Source organism: Helianthus annuus, chromosome 15, assembly GCF_002127325.2.
Source record: "Helianthus annuus cultivar XRQ/B chromosome 15, HanXRQr2.0-SUNRISE, whole genome shotgun sequence".
Taxonomy (NCBI): Eukaryota; Viridiplantae; Streptophyta; class Magnoliopsida; order Asterales; family Asteraceae; genus Helianthus; species Helianthus annuus.
Window position 1 is genome coordinate 25,278,086 of NC_035447.2, and position 19,493 is coordinate 25,297,578.

The following is a 19,493-nucleotide window of genomic DNA, read 5'->3' on the forward strand; positions in this document are numbered from 1 at the left end:
CAGGGTAAAAAATGTAACATGGTGAAAACAAAACAAAAAAAACCATAACATAGAAAATTCTCAGCTTCAACCAAAAATGTCGACAAAAAATGGCAAAAAACTGAACAAACAACGTTTAGTTTTCACGCAAACATTGTGCATATCATTTCATAATGCAAACTGATCAATTAAACCATAGTCATTAAACTGAAAACCGTCATACATACCAAACCCACATACATCCTAACATGCAAACATATGCATGTGCATCCATTTTCAGATAATCTACACATGCAAACATGTGCATCTACAAAAAGGTAGCCCAAAAAATACAAAAGGGATGATCAAAGTTTAGTTCCGCTCCACTAAAATGGAGACCAAAACGTTGGCGTCATACAAGTTTTCAAAACACGCACAGCACACACATCAAAATAAATACCAAATCAAGTGGACTCCTGACTCCCAGAGCTTGAGTCCTCATCCTCGTTATCCGATTTATTCTTCTTCTTTTTCTTGCAATTTCTTGAATCATGCCCAGTCACGTACTTCATACATGTTCGGCAAAGCCTTGGTGTTTTGGGAGGTTTGACAGCAGAGTTGCTCGTTCCATCCTGCGATGCTCTAGACAATCGTCGACGTTTGCCGCATCCTTTGTTCCTGATCCCGCCTGGATTGTTGAGAGTTACGTCCCCATCTAAAGAAACACCAAGCAATTCTACAACAGCAGCATAGTTATCATTCTTCGCTACGTCATCAACTGGTCCTCCATTTAGTAACTTGGATTTCAGTTCCTTTATCTGCTCAGCGAAAGTAGAAAGTCCTCCAACATCACTTCTTAATGCGTCTACGCATTCGGTTACAATCTTAAGAATCTGACTTCTCGCAGCAGCTTGTGGACGGGTGTCAACGCAGTATCGATGCTCAATAGAAAATATACTTTTGGGAAGCACGTCCCTAGTCCAACGCTTAACAACAAACTGGGCAAGGATTTTTTCGATATTGTTTACCCGGTAAACACAAAAGATGTGCCTACACAGATATCCAATACGGATGAAGTTGTTGCATAAACAAGAGACCGACTGATTTCTCAACTCAAGTTTAACCTACAAAAACACCAAAACACATTATTAACCTTCTGTGAAAAAAAGCATAATGAAAGCTTAAACAAAAGATGTCATTATAAGGATACAACACAGTTACCGTGAATGTGTTGGTTGCATTGCTTCGCTTGTCCAACTGATTCACATAGTAAACACGAACATCATCACAATCCTCCGTGTTTAGAATGTATGTTAGGATCTGGGGCCGTCATGATTGTGTTTGTTTGCATAACACGAATACTAAGTGCAGCGGAAATGAGTAGCAAACTTTGTAAACACATTCAAAGGAGAATATAGATTGATAAATAATTGCTTTTCATTGAGTCAAAAGATTTACATAAAAGCAAAAGATTACAATGCAAGCTTACAATCTAAACTCCCCTCAGCCTGATACACCAGAGCTGGTTGCACAAGATGAAAGGATTGAATTGAGGAGAAGAACTCACTCAAAACGATCAAATGTAACAGTACAGGGTACTGCTCCATTTATAGGCAAACCAAACCACTGAAGCATCTCAGCTGACGTCACCATGATAGTGACATCTAACAAACTAACAACCTGTAACTACTGACTGGTACAAACCTTGCTTACTAAACAACTGATTACAAGATACAAGTTAAACTGCTGCTGTTGAATCTGCTGTTGATACTAAGCCGCTGTTGTGGTTGGGCAGTGGTTCACCTTTGGTTGATCAGGCCTTTGGTTCAACAGTGCTTGTCTTCAACAAGGCTTTGGACTTCAGCAGTATTTTGAGACATCAATAGATTGGACATCAGTGCTTTGTCTCCAGCAGTCTTTAGGAATCAGCAATTGTTGTAGGTCAACATTTGTTGTAGAATATCAGTACTTTGAGTTGCATCAGATGTTGGAGCCACTGTCAAGGGGAAAGTTTAGAGTAAACCGCTGCTTATGATGAATCCACTGTTTTGAACCAGTTTTGGCTTTACATCATCTGTTCCTCTGTAGGGTTCAATCCCAACAATCTCCCCCTGGAACAGATGATGCCAAAACACTTCATTATTCAGAATCTTTATTTTTCATCAATAATTCCCTGACTTGTCCTTTGAATTGTAATTCAAAGTTCATGGAATCTGTGTCATCCTCATCCCTGCACAGTGTAAGCTCAGGGAGATCTTACAAATCTTCAACACCCATGCCAAGTGTTGTTTCCCTTGATATATGCTTCACTTCACCATTGGACCTGAGCAAAGTCAATACGTGGGTCTTTTGATCAGACATCCACTTTAGTATTTTTGAGTCCAGTGGGTTTCTTGGGAGAGGTTTATTTGCGTGATGAGTTTGGAGAATGATGCCTGGTAATGACAACTTTGAGCAGTGTCTTGAGATTTTGCTGTTTCTTGTAGTTCTGCTCTAAGTGTCTGAAGAACCATTTTTATGATATATTTCTCTGAAGCTTGGTCTTCTTTTGGTATTTCTGCATCCATCTGCTTTGTTTCCTTTTTTTTTTGATAAAGGATGGCCGCAGGTGGTGTTTGTGATGATGATGATGTTTTAGATGGGGCAGTGGTTGATTTAGTAGGGATGGCAGTGGTTGTGGTGTGTGTTAATGGTGGAGGTGCAAGTGATTTTGTGGGAACAGGAGTTGTGGTTGAAATAGTAACTGGCTTAGTTTTAGAAGCTGTGGTGGTTGATTGCCTTGTTTTTCTAACAGGAGTCTTCTTTAATGAAGTACCAACCTCTTCTTTTTCTTTTTGCAGAACTATCTTTTTCTCAACCAAAGCTCCGCTCTCATCCCTTTCCCTTTTTAATATCAGCAGTGGTTTTGAGACCAGCTGAATTGACTTGACTTTGAACGATCCTCATTTGTGTATCTTCATCATCTGCTTGAAATTTCAAGGTTTCATCACCTCCCTTTTCCTTTTCTTTGACAGATGTTTCAGCAAAAGTTACTGAAAGATTTTCCTCAAAGTCATTTTCTCCCCCTTTTTGGCATCATCAACTCTTTCGAAGATAAGTGCAGGGGTTGAAATAAATTCCATAGCTCATTTGCAGCAGGTGCTTGTGGTGGAGCAAGTGCTTGAGTTGGAACAGCAGTGGGTTGCACCATTTGTACTTTCAACAACTGATGCAGTATTTCTTAGATTTCTGCAACAGAGGTATCCCGTTTCTCAATTCTATCCGTCAATACTCAATTCTAGGTACCTTAAACCATCACCCAATTTAATGGGATCATCTGATTTCCCACTATCAGTGGTTGAGGTAGGGAGTGTACTCCAAACATTAACCACTGATGCCCCTTTTTCTTGGTACTGGGGTCTTCTTCCTTCAACACTTGACAACCTTTTGATGTTGCCAGTGGTCAAAACAGATCCACCGGTGGATGTCAAAGGTGCTTTGGAAGGAATTGCCTCCAAGGAAGTCTTATTGATGTAACTACTGTCCAAATGCAAACCAGTGGGGTCAGCACTTGTAGTAGCTGCTTCACTTGAACTACCACCAAGAGTTACTCGTAACTCAAGGGGTGTAACCTCCCCAGTTGTTGCTGGGATAACAAAGGTATAAGCATCAGACTCAGTCACTTGTTGGAGTGTACTCTCAGTGATAGGTGGTTGAGAGGAACTGATTTATTTCTGAGTTATATCCAAAGCATGCAACAAGGTCATTATTGATGGTGGTATTTATGAAATGATGATGGGAGTTGAAAGTGAATTTGCCCCGGGCAGTGGGCTGTGGATGATGGAATCAAGTGATTCCAGAGCATCATAATTTGGTGTCCCTGTTCTTACAACCTGTTCTTTTTGAGAAGAAGCAGGAGGAGTTTGAGGCATGGGTTGAGACCTTTCTACCATCTGCTGTGAGGAAGTAGCAGCAGTGGTTTCTAGTGACTTTTGTGTTGTCACTGGCAGTTGCTCTGGGATCTCATCTTCCAGAGTTGCCTTTATTGTAGGTTTGGGGGGCTTTTGAATTTTCTTTAGTCTTGGTCTTATGGTGGATTTAGGTGTGGGTTTCACAACAGTTGTTTTGCTGTTGTGATCACCTTGAGCAGTGGGCTCAGCAGCAGATACCCGAGGAGCAGTGGTTGCTGCTAAATTCTGCAAAGCCACCTCTGCTTGTGTTTTGGAAACAAACTTTGAGGATTTATTGAAAAATTCAATTTTAAACTATTTTTAAGGTTATTTTTTTTAAAAACATTTTTATGCTATTTACACATGGAATACAAGAAATCTTGCTTTAATCCATGTTTAGCACTCCAACCATAGGGATCAAGTTTTTAACAGTAGATGGATCCAATTTTTAAGTTTGTACATCTACTAACTGATCTTTAGGATGGACATGTTAAAGATGAAATCAAACCTTTTATAGCAATCCCTCACAAAGTGATGTCTGATAATGAATGATGGTGAATCAATGAGATATTGAACTTTTGATGATATATTTCAGCTACTTGACTGCCCTGCATAAAAACAATCTTTTGAGCAACTATACCAAAATTCAATAACATATTTTGAAGTTATAAACAGTTGGACTTTTCAGCAACAGCAGCAGCATCTTAATACTCTTTATTCAGTGGTTTGAAATATCTGCTGCATGTGCACGGTCAACACCTTGATGTTTGTACTTATTTTGATTTTGATAAAACTTGTCAACCATGCTTCAACATATGCAATGTTCTTTGAGGACCCATTTTTTTTTGCTAAATAGATTCTCATCCTTTGGCTGTGGCACAAGATTTTCAAACTTGTTGTCACAGAACTGCTGAAGCTCCTCTTAAATGACAGCTACCCAACTTACTGTCTTTCAGTGCTATAAGGTACATGACTTGTTGATGGAATGGTAGAAGGCCACCAAGAGAACAAGTGTTTCAGGATTGACTTTTTAAAAGAATCCTTTTTCGTTGATGTTGTCAAGAGGATGGAAACATGAATGAATTTTTAAAATGGCATTGGTGTTCAAAAGGTGAGGCTGCAGATGTGACTCATCTGAGCTAACCACTGCTGGTGACTTTGATGATCCAGCAGTGGCTTGAAATGGATGTGAAAGGATTTGAAGGAGGGGTTTGGCACATTGATAATTTTTTATCCATTTTTTATGAATATTTATCAACAGTGGTTTGGTGAAGTAGTGGTAGAGAATTATAGGGTTATTTTGGTCAAACACTGTTTGTGCATCAGTGGATGAGCTTTAACAGCTGTTTTGTACATCTGCTGCTCTGATGATGGAAATGTTTTTAGTATCATGTCCTACATCTGTTGAAGGTGATTGTGAGTTACATGCAGAATCAAATTCTTGACAAACACATTTTAGATGCAAGTTCATCAAAATTAATCATAACAGCAGGTTTTACAGGGATTTTTAATGCAGAGAATTCACTTGTTTCAGCATTCAAGGTTTTACCACATGTTTATTAAAAGTTTTGAATACTTCTATAGGTTCCTGACAGTGGTTTAGTATCCCAGATGATGGAAACCTTTTTACTATGGCTACTCATTTTGTGTCATAATATTTGAATTACAACATGAGCATCCAAGAATTTTAAGGTCTGTTAGCAAACAATCTTTGATCAATGTTTAAAACAAACTTGAGTTTGACATGACCTTGACACTTGCACCATTTCCTTTTAATCTATTTTCAAGGATAGTATCACAAAAAAAAAAAAAAAAAAAATAAGGGTTCTACATCCTGACAGGTGTTTGAACTTTTGCTATCAAAAACAAGTAAAAGTACAAAATATATCATTCTTAAAAAATAAAGAATAGTATATCCTGTTTTATTTGGAGAAAACTTTACAAAGAAAAAGAGTAAAAGTTTTCTGATAATAAAATCAATTAGATCTGGTGTGTCTCAAGAGTTAAAGTAACTTCGAATAAGGTCAAGATCATTTCATTCTCAAGCTTAGGATAATGGTCAGTGGTTTAAACCAAAGTTCTGTAACCACTGTTTGGTACCATTTCCTTGTCAGTTGATTGTTACTATGAGGAGCCTGTTCACAAAGGTTTTGAAAGTTCTTTGTGAACCTTATTACCATGTGAGTAATTTCTGAGAAATTTGGCCTATTCCTCTTTATTGAAAATTATCTGGAGATACTTTTGCTACCTGAACTTCCCTGAAACGGTGATTGAGCATGGTTGATTGATGACACATGTTTGACCAAAAATGCAGATCTATTTTTGGTTTTCCTTTTGAAGGATAAACCTGTGGACTCTCAAGTATTTTAGATTTATACTCTTTTTCCTTTTATTTCAAAAAGTTTCGAGATAAACACACTTTTGAGTTTTTGTAATTTTTCTTCTTTCCCTTTTTGCCCTTTCCATAGACAAGTATTGAAACTTTTTACTGGAAGGTTTTCCAGGAAAGAATACTCAATCCGAAATCATTTTCAGCAATGTTTTGAGAGATTTGGACATTTTTGCACTTGCTTATGCCAAATTCCACATTACTCATGATCTGGATATTTTGACTGCTGATTTTCTTAATGTATTCTTAACACAGTTGATTTTTGGTCCTTCTAGAGGATTTTCAACCTGTTTTTCAATACATAAGATCTAAATAGCTAAAGTTTTAATTTCCCTCTTTTTATGCTAACAAAAACACTAATGTTATCATCCGAACATAGATTCTCATTGACATGAGGTAAACACCTTAGCAGCAGTCATGATAAAAACATCACAACCTTCATAACAACAATTGAAATCAATTTTGTAAAATAAAGAGATTATACCATAGTTATTAGACTTATTTTCAGATCTGAGCGCTATAGGTGTTTTATGCATGATATCACTTGTTATGTGAAGTTTGTGTGTCATATGACATCTTGGTTGTTTTACAGAGTGTCTGATCCATCATTTTGAACATGATTTCTCGTTGCTCTGTTTTTCAACTAAATACAATCAACCTCAGTATCAATAAATTTTGAGCTGAACTGTTATGTCAAATTGATTGTTAGATCGAATTTTACTGTCCAAGCTCTGATACCAATTGTTAGGATCTGGGGCCATCATGATTGTGTTTGTTTGCATAACACGAATACTAAGTGCAGCGGAAATGAGTAGCAAACTTTGTAAACACATTCAAAGGAGAATATAGATTGATAAACAATTGCTTTTCATTGAGTCAAAAGATTTACATAAAAGCAAAAGATTACAATGCAAGCTTACAATCTAAACTCCCCCTCAGCCTGATACACCAGAGCTGGTTGCACAAGATGGAAGGATTGAATTGAGGAGAAGAACTCACTCAAAACGATCAAATGTAACAGTACAGGGTACTGCTCCATTTATAGGCAAACCAAACCACTGAAGCATCTCAGCTGACGTCACCATGATAGTGACATCTAACAAACTAACAACCTGTAACTACTGACTGGTACAAACCTTGCTTACTAAACAACTGATTACAAGATACAAGTTAAACTGCCGCTGTTGAATCTGCTGTTGATACTAAGCCGCTGTTGTGGTTGGGCAGTGGTTCACCTTTGGTTGATCAGGCCTTTGGTTCAACAGTGCTTGTCTTCAACAGGGCTTTGGACTTCAGTAGTATTTTGAGACATCAGTAGATTGGACATCAGTGCTTTGTCTCCAGCAGTCTTTAGGAATCAGCAATTGTTGTAGGTCAACATTTGTTGTAGAATATCAGTACTTTGAGTTGCATCAGATGTTGGAGCCACTGTCAAGGGGAAAGTTTAGAGTAAACCGCTGCTTATGATGAATCCACTGTTTTGAACCAGTTTTGGCTTTACATCATCTGTTCCTCTGTAGGGTTCAATCCCAACAATGTAACAAAACAACTTCCCCTTGTATATCTCTTTTCTTACCTCTGTGAAAATTGCATGTGTGTACAGCTCAAAAGCGTGCTTCTCGATAGCTAAATCAGTACTGTCCATGAATACACTAGATGAGGTTTTAAACTCTGCAACACGTTGCCTGTAACGCTGATTGTCTATCCTAGTTTCATAACATAGCATGAACTGAACTAGTGTGTTAGCACTAGTAGAGTTGACCTTGAAGCTTGAGTTAGAGCTTTCACATCTTGATGTGGTCTTCATCAGACAACACATTGGGATATCACGGAAGTAGGCAGGTACCCATTGGTCCCTAATTGAGTACATATCATTCAACCAGTCGTGATCTTGTAACCCATATTCCTCCATCAAAAGTTGCCAACACGTCTCAAATGTAGATGGTTTCATGTGAATACTCCACACCAAACGATGCATCAATGCCCTTAACTCAGAGTTTTGTAATAGGTCTCCATGAATCTATAAATAACAGGACCCCAAGCTGTTAAAAGAAGTAACAAAATAAAAACTTCTCAAACAAGATTGATAAATTAATAAAACCTTGGTTGGAAGTTTTTTCATAATATGCCACATGCAAAGGCGGTGCCGAGCGTCTGTGAAAACCTCTGAAATGGCAGCTTTCATTGAAGGGTCCTGGTCCGTCAGAACTAACTTTGGTTGCTTCTTGTGTGCCTTCAGAAATTATTTAAGTAACCACTTGTAAGACTCGGTGGTTTCATTGAATAGCAAGCCAACACCAAATGTCACACATTGTTTATGATTATCAACACCAGTGAAAGGAACAAAAATCATGTTGTACCTGCATGACAAAGAAAAAAAACAAAAGGTAATAATATGTTAAAGGGGAAAAAAAGTGCCAGTTTGCAAAACCTTACTTGTTAGTGTGATAAGTCGCATCAAAAGCTAACACATCACCAAACACCTCATAGTTTATCTTGGAAATTTCATCTGCCCAAAAAATCGACCTCAATTGCCCTTTCTCAACCACAAACTCATAGTAAAAGTCTGGTAAGCTCTCCGATCTTTCTTTCAAACGATCTATAACAAGTTGCGCATCACGATCACCAATATAAAGCCTAACCGACTGGCTCCAGTTCTTAAAATCAGTTGGCGTCCCACGTACGTTGTGATGTCCACCCATCAGGGATACTAAAACTCTATGAGAAACAATTGGACCAATTCTGTTCAAACTCATGTTATGGATAAACTGTTTGGATGTAAAGGGTAGTTTCCTTGAAATCCTACTTAGGTCACAATTAAAACGCTCAACAAAGGGATGATTATGGTGCTCATGGAACCCTACCACTATGCACATAGAGCTGCCCTCAGAAAACTTAACCAGTATACTAGCCTTGCAATCTGTCACTGTGAAATTACTTTGCCTAATAGTCAAGGTTGACTTCTCCAAGGTATCAGTTTTACGCCTAATTTGTGGTTTTGAATATTTAGTACACCTTATGTACTGGTGAGTGACAAAACCCTTCCATCTATTGGTTTGCCCCTTACGAATAGAAAACCCAGAATACACAGCATAGTCCTTGTACATACTGAACACGTCGTTCCACGTTCCATATACAGAACCAACAACAGGCTTTAAAACAATAGGAACATTAGGACACCACATTCTAGTGCCATTGGGTGTGTGGTGAACATAAAACTCCTCGTTCGCATGAATACCTACAAAAAAGGTCACGAGTCTTAGAAAACATTGTATTGTTTAATAAATTTTAACACGTATAGGTTGAAAACTTTTTTTTACATGTAACATTGTATTCTCAAAAACAAGTTTAACACGTTTCACTAAAAATGCAAAAAAAACATGGTAGTACATTGTTTTTTGGTTACCAAAAAGTGTAGATGCTGGTGGAATTTTTTATGTAGCCCAAAAATGTAAACTCGAATGTTTTTCCCAGCCTGTTTTCCCCTTCCAATAAAAATATAAAAACTTCATACAAGGCCAACCACACATGTTTTTACCTCCTACAAAATATATAAGCTTGTTTCATAAAAACTTAATACAAGTGTAGCCACACATTTTTTACCTTCTACAAAATATAAAAGCTTGTTTCATAAAAAAACAAAATACAAGTCCAACCACAAATGTTTTTACCTCCTACAAAATATATAAGCTTGTTTCATAAAAACTTAATACAAGTGTAACCACACATGTTTTTACCTTCTACAAAATATAAAAGCTTGTTTCATAAAAACTTAATACAAGTGTAGCCACACATTTTTCACCTTCTACAAAATATAAAAGCTTGTTTCATATAAAATAAAAATACAAGTCTAACCACACATTTCCTCCTCTACCAACAAAAGAAATAAAATAAATAATAATAATAATAATAACAAACTACGAAGCATAAAACTAAGGGTATGTTACAATAACCCTATAGAAAAAAAATCATGGTTTCACATAAACAAAAATGACCATAGCAACTGTGTAAAAGTACAATTCTGAACACCATCTTCATCATCATTTGTGGCATTTTGATCCAGAACTACACATACAAAATAAAAAACAAAGAAAATGAATCAAGAACAATCCAATGAAAAACTAAACAAGAAATCCTTAATTTACAAAAGTACTCGTATGCATTTGAAGCTGTACATTTAATAAAACAGAAAAAAAACTCACCTGGAAACTCTGAAGAAATAGGTTCAGGGTCTTCAACAACCCTATTCTCAAACAATGCATCTTCATCTTCATTAAATGCAAAAACAGGTGAAAGATTATGAGGAACAACATTTAAGGGTGAACCAGGATGATCAATGAATGTCTCCGTACCACCGAAAACGGTCCGATGGTGTTGGCTGTTCGAATCAGCCATGTTAAATGCAAATAGCCTTCAATGGTGAGTATGGTTTCTTTCTCTCACTGCACTCTCTCTGGTTCGAAATAAATGAGATGCGAGACTATTATATCCATGAATATGTAAGAAGAACAAAAAGAGAAGATATTAGAAACTTTTTTTTAATATACAAAAGTACAAAATGTAATTAATGAAACCCATGACAAGAACAAGCAACGTTTGAAAGGGCTTGAAAGGTCTGCGTGTGCAGACTTACACATCAAAAGGGGTCACACAAATCTCAAAAGGTAAAGAGGGAAAAAGACGGTTATGCCCTTGCCTACTCTTAATCTAAGTTCATACGTGGATCAATCCTAGCCACATGTGTGAGTTTTCAGGGTTTAGTCAACTGGAGTGAGTTTTCTTCTTATAATTAGCCTATATATATATATATATATATATATATATATATAGGGTAAGGATATATAGAAAACCACTTTTATTGAGAAAACCCGGGAAACTCAAAGCTCCCGACTTTTTTTTTTTGAAAAAATTACCACACGTAATATACATGTTTTTAAGAGTTTTGGGCAAAAAAATCGAAAAAGCGCCGAGTAGATATTTAAAAAAAAATAAACAAGTTTTGGTGTAACATATGTTCAGCAAATGTAACATATGTTACACCAAAACTTGTTTATTTTTTTTTAAATATCTAGTCGGTGCTTTTTCGATTTTTTTTGCCCAAAACTCTTAAAAACATGTATATTACGTGTGTTAATTTTTTCAAAAAAAAAAAAAAAAGTCGGGAGCTTAGAGTTTCCCGGGTTTTCTCAATAAAAGTGGTTTTCTTTTTATCTTTAGCATATATATATATATATATAGGACAAAGATCCGTTAGGAACCACTCTTTATTGCGAGAACCGTGAGAACCAATGTTAACACAACCAAAAATACCTAAAAATAGCTAAAAAACACACACAAAATTTTTTTTTAATATTTTTTATAAAAAAATCGCTACTTTTAGAAGCCAATTTTTTTTAAATTTAAAAAAAAATATTTTTTTGGCTACTAAAAGTAGCGATTTTAACTTAAAAATATTAATTTTTTTTAGATTTTTTTAGGTTTTTTGAGGGTTTAGTTTTTAGCATTTTAGCTTGTGTGGGGGGGGGGGGGGCTTAGTTTTTTTTTTAGGTTTTTTTGGGGTTTTAGTTTTTAGCATTTAGCTTGTAGGAGGGGGGGCTAGGTTTTTTTTTTTTTTTTTTGGAGGGGGGGGAGGGTTAGGTTTTTTTAGCTATTTTAGGTTGTGTCTACATTGATTCTCGCGGTTCTCGCAATAAAGGTGGTTCTCGCATGAACCTTACCCTATATATATATATATATATATATATATATATATATATATATAGAGAGAGAGAGAGAGAGAGAGAGAGAGAAAGAGTAAATTACGTTTTTGGCCCCTGTGGTTATATCACTTTTACTATATTAGCCCAAAATCACAATTTTTAACATATCTGCCCCTAGGGTTTCTATAACTAACCATTTTGGCCCCTAAGTCTAGAGATCATGGGGGCCAAAATGGTTAGTTATAGAGACCATGAGGGCTAAAATATGGTTAGACTTAGGGGCCAAAATGATTAGTTATAGAGACCATGAGGGCAGATATGTTAAAAATTCTTATTTTGAGCTAATATAGTAAATGTGATATAACCATAGAGGCCAAAAACGTAATTTACTCATATATATATATATATATATATATATATATATATATATATATATATTACTTTGTCGTTAAAAAAATAAATAAAAATACATACCCTTTTGTATAACTTAGACAATCTCCACATGAAGATATCAGACTCTAGATCCCACCTACATTATTATGTTCATTTGGAAGTGGAAGGCCAAAGTAGATCTAACCCACACCTACCCCACCCCACCCCATTATGATACATATATAATGCCAATACTTCTTTCTTGAGTCCTAAAATTTGTCACCAATTAAAACCCACATGCAGTTAAACCCCATTCTACACCTCTAGTTTTCTTTTTGAGTCCAAAAACAATAGCTTTTAATTCTTCGCAATAAAAAAGCTAGAAAGAAGTAAAAGAATCAAGAAATAAATACTCACTTGGTTCTGCACATTCTTTGTCTTCTTTAAAACCAAGAAAACAGGAGAAGACGGTAAGTGTATATTCTTGGTGCTATTAACCGAAAAAGCAGTTTAGTTTTGGTTGTTAGTTTCCAAAAGTGGAAAAGAAATGTCTACTGAGGTTATGTATACCTTAGAAAAAGATAAACAAGATATACAGAAGCAGTTGGGATGCATGAATGGGATTTTTCAGCTCTTTGATCGGCGTTACCTACTTGGCCAACGCCGCAACCATCACAAGAAGCCACTTCAAGGTGTGTGTGTAGTTAATAGTAGTTTTCTTGTTCATATGAAAAATATTTTGACTATCAAATTCAATATCTAAGGTCTTTCATTATGGTAACTATTGCTCTAAGTTTCATAATTGGTAACATAATTATATAAATGTAACTAAATTCTTGATAGGGATGTAACAAAAAGAAATAAATTATACTTTAAAGCAAGCAATATATTGAGTCTATGTTTGATGACAGAACTTATTAACAAAAAGATAAAAAAAAAATAAAAAAATACATGAACAAACTATATGCATATTATAATCTGTTTCGACCCATTTACTTTGATTGATTGAGTTATTGTGTTTGATCTTAAACGGGTCAATGGGTAACATTAAAATAGCTACAAAGGAAAGAGGGTATAGTATTAATGCACAAAACCTCCTAACCATTGAATCAATAAAAGGGATAATACCATAATAACCCAATATAATTTCTTATTTTGTAAGAAAAAATCTCCCTGATTTTGTAAAATTAAAAAAAAATATATGAAAAATCCTCTCAATTAAATTTTGGTGTATTAAGCTCTCTTTAATATACCACAATTGGGTTGATGGACTTTTTAATGTATTCTTTTTACAAGTTTAATGATTTTAATATCCCAAATTTAAGTTGAGTGACTTTTACTAAAAAATAAGAAATTATGTTTGGTTTTTAATGGTATCTACTAAGTGAGATTATTTATGAAATAATCCAATTATTATACTCGTAATTGGAGAAAAAAATCATAGAAATTTATTTGGAGAAAACAATCATAGAAATTAACTTTATGAAAAAGAAAATGTTTTGGGCCAAGCCAACCTGTCACTTTTATGTTTCAAATGATAGTTATTAAGCAGTTAAGGTTTAATCATCTAATTAAATTATTTATAAACTTTTGTTTAGGTAAAAGTGTTACTCACAACAAATTCAACAATGCATCATCTAAATTTAAGGTAAGACCAAGGTTTGTAGTATAGATTTATATTTCAACCATGATAATATTTCAAACCAAAGAACTCAGTTTTGGTAACTCACAGGATCAGGGCCCGAATACGGTCATAAACGAAAAACACAGAGAATCGGTTGAATCATCAAGAAACTCATTTTCATCTACGTGTTCATCTTTTGATTGTTGTAAACGAGTACAACCCGAACCATCCTCATTTTGCCCAAGCATTGTTTCTGAGCCCGCGTCTCCAACCTTAAACAATAAACACATTTTGTGTCTCGCGCCAGTAGATAATATTAGAGATGTAGTCAAGGACTCAATGACTAGAAAGCCTCGAGCGGTGCCAGTTAAACCTGTTGCAAAAGCCGGACAAAAGGGTCCTACAATGACACATGTCGATTCCCCAAGGCTTTTACAACCACCCCCGAAGCCCGTTCCATATGAAAGAAGAGATCAAAACCTTGTTAAGCATAAGGAAACTTCTGTTCCAGTTTCAATGGGAGTAAAAGATGTAAAGGAGACATCAAGATTCTCATATGATGATCGTGTATCACCGTATAAGTTACAATCATATGCAAATATCAAAGACCACCCGAGGCTATCCTTGGATAGTCAGAAAAGTTCTATCAAGCATAATGCAAATGTCACCCGTGAGCCCGGAAGTAACAAACCACCACCATCAAGTGTAGTGGCGCGGTTAATGGGACTAGACGTTATAAACTGTGAAGCGTTGAAGATTAAACCCTGTCTAGATGATAAAACTATTATAGTTTCCAATGCATTGACAAGAATTCCACTAGAACCAGCTCCATGGAAACAGGAAGTCGAAAAACGGGCCAATGTGAAAGTCAAACAGCGGCCTGATCACGCCTGCCAATCTGTTTATGATCATATTGAACAAAGGCTGACCGAAGTCGGGTTTAGAACATCTGGTAAGGATCTTAGAGCTCTTAAACATACACTTGAAGCAATGCAGAAGACAAAGATGAAGTTAGACAATACACAGCCCCATAAAAGTGCTATTAAACCAGCCACTCTAACTTCAGATTCCATTGTAATCACAACTCTTCAAAAAGTCAAGAAAGTCAACCCTGGCAGGGGACATGGAAGAAACTTAACACCTGCAGGAACAAAAGCAACTGGTAGGACTAAACAACAAGTGTCATCTTCACATACAACAGACTGCTTAACTGGAGTGAGCCCAAAACATCAGCGGTCAAAGATCAGAAAGCAATTGAACGAACATCTGATCGTATCTAGCTCGAAAATAAGGGACCGTTCGTTTAGGGATGCCCGTCATATAAGAAACTTGAGTGAAGAAAGTGATGCAAGTTTTGCTTCACAGAACGAGCCAGACGTCGATAGCAAGGATCGAACTCGAGAAACCAAGGTTAGTATGTGTATTTAACTTGGATCTTTTTTGGCCATGAACTTGGTTTGTAACATAAGTGTTTTTTTTTTTTTTTTCAGAATAAATTTGCAGAAAGGATGATGGGATATAAGCCAATGGCTGAACAACCAAGTCCTGTCTCAGTTCTTGATGCATTTTACACAGAAGATGTACCATCTCCAATGAAGAAGAAATCATATGCTTTTAAAGGTACATTTCTTGTTAATCTAGGGGTGTTTACGGTCCGTTTCACCCAGTTTTGATGAGAATCCTAGACAAAATCACTGACTACAGTTTGGTAAAACGAAAAACCCAAAACGGGCTGGATTGAGTGGGTCAGACGGGGACCAACCAGTTTATCGATTTGAACTGATTTTTTTTTTATTTCACAATCTTTATTATGTGTTAAAATTTCTAGAATTATAAAGATGGTTCATGATCTAATGCATATACATAATAGCATACTCCTGAAATGAAAAATAATATACAAATAATAAAGGTTAAATGGCCGGTTTGGTTTACACAATGGGTTCCAAGTTCCAAACCATCGGTCGGGCCATGAACGTGGGTGACTTGCTTCAGTTTGGACAGTTTTATGAACACCCTAATGAACATTGAACAGAACCAATTAGATGAAACAAAAATAAAACTTGAATTATTCACATAACTTTTCGAGTCAATTTCAGTTATAAAAAAAAACCCTAGCAATTTTATCCATTTATTAATGAACGGGTCAATTTGGGTATGCTTTTATCTCCGATGGGTCAAACGGGCCAAATAGAAATTTAGTAAAACAATAACACGTCGAGTGGGTCAAAAATCACCAGAAGTGTACTTTTAAGGCATACAACCTTCAATAATTATTTATAAAATTGGAAGAGAAGTGTTTCAGGCCAACCCGACCCATTTTGGCTATATTAAAATTACCCATCTTTTTACTTTTTCTCTTTACAGATGATGAGGATTCATGCTTTGATGAACAAGAATGGAGTCAAGTTGATGACTTGACCAGCAGCACAGAACTAAACGAAAAAAAGCTCAAAAACATTAAGCAACATGTTCATCAAAGTGAATTGCAAGCTACCATCAATCCACATGAAGACCACATATACATCAAAGAAATTTTATCCGCCTCGGGTTTATTAAAAAATCTCGATTTTGCCACTACAATAGTTCATCTTCATCCAACAGGCAGCTTGATCAACCCTGAGTTGTTCAACATTTTGGAGAAAACCAAAGAATGCACCTCAAAATCGGAAAAAATCAAAAGAAAATTGATATTTGATACTGTTAATAATATACTTGTCCGAAAACTGTCGCAGACAAGCAATAGAAAAGGGAAGATTCTAGATGCAAAGAAGCTTCTAGAAGAATTGTGCATAGAAATAAATGATCTCCATACTAATAAAAAGTCAGAAGACTGGGATGATGACTATTGTAATGAGGTTCCAGCTCTGGTGTTAGATATAGAACGGCTTATTTTTAAAGATTTGATTACCGAGATCAAGAATGTCGCGGCATCTGGTTCATGATAAGGGCATCAGTTTAATAGTACAACAACCTACTAGTGATATAATGTTTCTTTTTCTAAGTATAATTGTAATGTCAAATGCATATAGACTATATATATATATAAACTCATCGGATTAGTGAAATGTGTGTATATATTATAGTTTGAAATAGATTATATATACACATGAATCCGATGGCTCGGGTTTTGTTGTCGAGTTGGACTGTGTCATCTAGCATTTTCAAGACAATAGATAAGCTACAACACGTAGAAATTAGTTAAAAGGGTCCCGTTGTAAAATGCTCTGAGAATCAAGTCAGTAAGTGTGTGTAGAGAGGGAGGAGAGAAGCCCTTTCATCAAATGGCTACCGAAGAGGGATGTTTGAACCCGATAGGCCCAACGGGCCAAGCCTACCTAAGCCCATTCCATAGCCTCTAGAATACACATTTGATTAAATCAACATAAATTTAAACGAACGCACTCATTCATTCCTATTAATGAATCGTTCGTATTAATAAGCGAATGAACATGAACACATGTCTTCCTGGTTCATTTACATTATTTCATCATCATCATCATCATCATCATCATCATCATCATCATCATCATCATCATCATCATCATCATCATCATCATCATCATCATCATCATCATCATTGTGGCACCTGAGAAAAATCCACAGTCATCTTGACTTGCCTATCGTGATATCACTTCGCTCCTCGGAGAATGCTTATCAAATTTCGGGACGAAATTTCTTTCAAGTTGGGGATGATGTGACAACCCGTATTTTCAAGTCTTTTAGTTTCATATCACTTTATTCCTTGTTGTAACGAGGAGCTAAACTTGCTAAACCTTATTGAGAATACTGACTCGCTATATTCAAATATTATAAACTGCATGAAATACTAGTACATATAGTACCATTTAATCATACTTAACTTCCCATCTCTCATCTCGCACACTACACTATCGGCCGCACACTCTTGTGCGAGTATGTCTTGTGTTTTTGGGCCGGTCGGCCCAACCTAAGCCGCACCCTCCTATTCTTCGATCCAGCTGCATTAGAGCCCAGCCAACTAATTCTTTATGTATGCGTAACACAGGGGTATACGCATCCTCTTCTCAAATTCTTGGTAACCCTAATCTCCTGTGTAACACACAAGCGACGACAGTTTCTTTGGCGAGCTCTCCTTCTCAAAAACATCACCTTCATCACTCCAGCATACCCTCCTCGACCCCTTGGTTAGTATAATCGTACTTGTTGTAATTCTTTGATTGATTGTTCTTGCTATGTGCGAATCTGCGTGATTTGTGATTGGTGATTATGGTCACGTAAGTTCTTATGGTTTAGAGTAATTAGAAACCGTGTTTGAATTGTATGAAATACGATCAATAACTGAATGTGAATAAATGAATTCCATCGATGACTGAATGGTTAGTTAATACGGAAGATTTGCATGATAATGAATCAGTGATTTAGAACCGTATACGTGTATGATTATACGATGTTTAGTGGTAGACGATTCTTTGCGATGATTGGATCGTTAGATCTATTGGCATTATTGTTCGTAATTAATGTCAACATTGAGGAACTAGGGTGCATGATCAAGAAATAATTATGTATGGATTGGTCTAATTAAATAATGGGAATAATCTATTATTGTTTAAAAGGTAACTAGGGTTTTAGTAGACTTTGGTTGGTAACTGACTGATAGTGTATGGTGGGGGTAATTATGGAACCGCATAAGGGTGGGTGGCACCCAGCACACACCTCGTACACCACTGTGATGCATAATGTGTAATTGTAAACAATCTGGTCACACACTAGTCTAGCCGCTAGCGTACACACCTGTATTGGCATGTTGCACAGTCGGTAATGCATGATCGCACACGTATAACGTAGTCGCACACCACCCCATCGCACAACCACAGATCGCACACCTCTACCGAGGTCACACACGCGTGTAGCAGACCATTAAACCGATTCAGTCGCACATTTAAATGCTACACAAATCTTAGATGAACATAAATCCAGTTGGGCTAAACACCGGCAATCAATCGCACATGGGTATGGCGGGCCGAAGACTGTTGGGCCACATAACCGGGAGTCGCACACTCAGGGGAAAGCCGCACACTTGTTATGGGCTGTTCTCTGGTGGGTTGCACACACGTTCTTTTGGGCCGCACCTTAGTGTTGGGCCGTAAATGGAACCGGAATCGCACACTATTTAGAAAGTCGCACAATCGTTTGGACTACTTAATAAATGGACTCGCAAACATATGTATAAAGTATGGTTGGGCCGAACTGTGTAGGAGGACCAGTTACGTGGTCGCACACTTGAATGATTGATACCTTGAATTAGTTAAGTTGCTACATGATTGTGAACCTGCATGCTTATTTGTGTGAGCCGAATTACTTGATAGATGTTATAAGGATGACTTACCACATATGCTAACTGTTGAAAGGAAATGTGATGTGTGATATAGACTGTTGGACTTCATGATCAACTATTACAACTTGCATGATAATATATGTGTACACTACTTGAGTAGTCTGTATAAGGAGTACTTGATCTATGTGTTTATGAAACCGATATAATT

General features: G+C 36.4%; 3 protein-coding genes across 3 annotated transcripts; 1 reads left to right on the top strand and 2 right to left on the bottom strand.

The window, feature by feature from the left end:
* Positions 1–422: 422 nt before the first annotated feature.
* LOC110901169 (protein FAR1-RELATED SEQUENCE 5-like) lies at positions 423–8,506 on the bottom strand. The gene is made up of 4 exons (XM_022148014.1): positions 8,378–8,506; positions 7,814–8,296; positions 1,180–1,266; positions 423–1,082 (listed from the first exon to the last, which is right to left on the bottom strand). Exons 1-4 carry the CDS (start codon positions 8,459–8,461, stop codon positions 423–425), a joined length of 1,314 nt encoding a protein of 437 aa, XP_022003706.1. The 5' UTR covers positions 8,462–8,506.
* A 12-nt stretch (positions 8,507–8,518) lies between these two features.
* Positions 8,519–10,671, bottom strand: LOC118487435 (protein FAR1-RELATED SEQUENCE 5-like). Its single transcript, XM_035984278.1, has 4 exons — positions 10,479–10,671; positions 10,294–10,341; positions 8,713–9,514; positions 8,519–8,636 (listed from the first exon to the last, which is right to left on the bottom strand). Exons 1-4 carry the CDS (start codon positions 10,669–10,671, stop codon positions 8,519–8,521), a joined length of 1,161 nt encoding a protein of 386 aa, XP_035840171.1.
* A 1,949-nt stretch (positions 10,672–12,620) lies between these two features.
* On the top strand, positions 12,621–17,063 carry LOC110898431 (protein LONGIFOLIA 2). The gene is made up of 5 exons (XM_022145216.2): positions 12,621–13,039; positions 13,946–13,995; positions 14,080–15,381; positions 15,462–15,591; positions 16,336–17,063. Exons 1-5 carry the CDS (start codon positions 12,895–12,897, stop codon positions 16,911–16,913), a joined length of 2,205 nt encoding a protein of 734 aa, XP_022000908.1. The 5' UTR covers positions 12,621–12,894; the 3' UTR covers positions 16,914–17,063.
* Positions 17,064–19,493: the final 2,430 nt, after the last annotated feature.

Bases quoted from the DNA above. Each gene is read 5' to 3' on its own strand.
- LOC110901169 (XM_022148014.1), bottom strand. From the start codon at position 8,461: ATGAAAGCTGCCATTTCAGAGGTTTTCACAGACGCTCGGCACCGCCTT. The intron at 8,297-8,377 runs GTTTTATTAATT...TGTTATTTATAG, and splicing joins TGAAAAAACTTCCAACCAAG to ATTCATGGAGACCTATTACA. The intron at 1,083-1,179 runs GTAACTGTGTTG...GTGTTTTTGTAG, and splicing joins ATGCAACCAACACATTCACG to GTTAAACTTGAGTTGAGAAA.
- LOC118487435 (XM_035984278.1), bottom strand. From the start codon at position 10,671: ATGGCTGATTCGAACAGCCAACACCATCGGACCGTTTTCGGTGGTACG. The intron at 10,342-10,478 runs GTGAGTTTTTTT...TTGTATGTGTAG, and splicing joins TATTTCTTCAGAGTTTCCAG to TTCTGGATCAAAATGCCACA. The intron at 8,637-8,712 runs GTAAGGTTTTGC...TTTGTCATGCAG, and splicing joins GCGACTTATCACACTAACAA to GTACAACATGATTTTTGTTC.
- LOC110898431 (XM_022145216.2), top strand. From the start codon at position 12,895: ATGTCTACTGAGGTTATGTATACCTTAGAAAAAGATAAACAAGATATA. The intron at 13,040-13,945 runs GTGTGTGTGTAG...ACTTTTGTTTAG, and splicing joins TCACAAGAAGCCACTTCAAG to GTAAAAGTGTTACTCACAAC. The intron at 15,382-15,461 runs GTTAGTATGTGT...TTTTTTTTTCAG, and splicing joins ATCGAACTCGAGAAACCAAG to AATAAATTTGCAGAAAGGAT.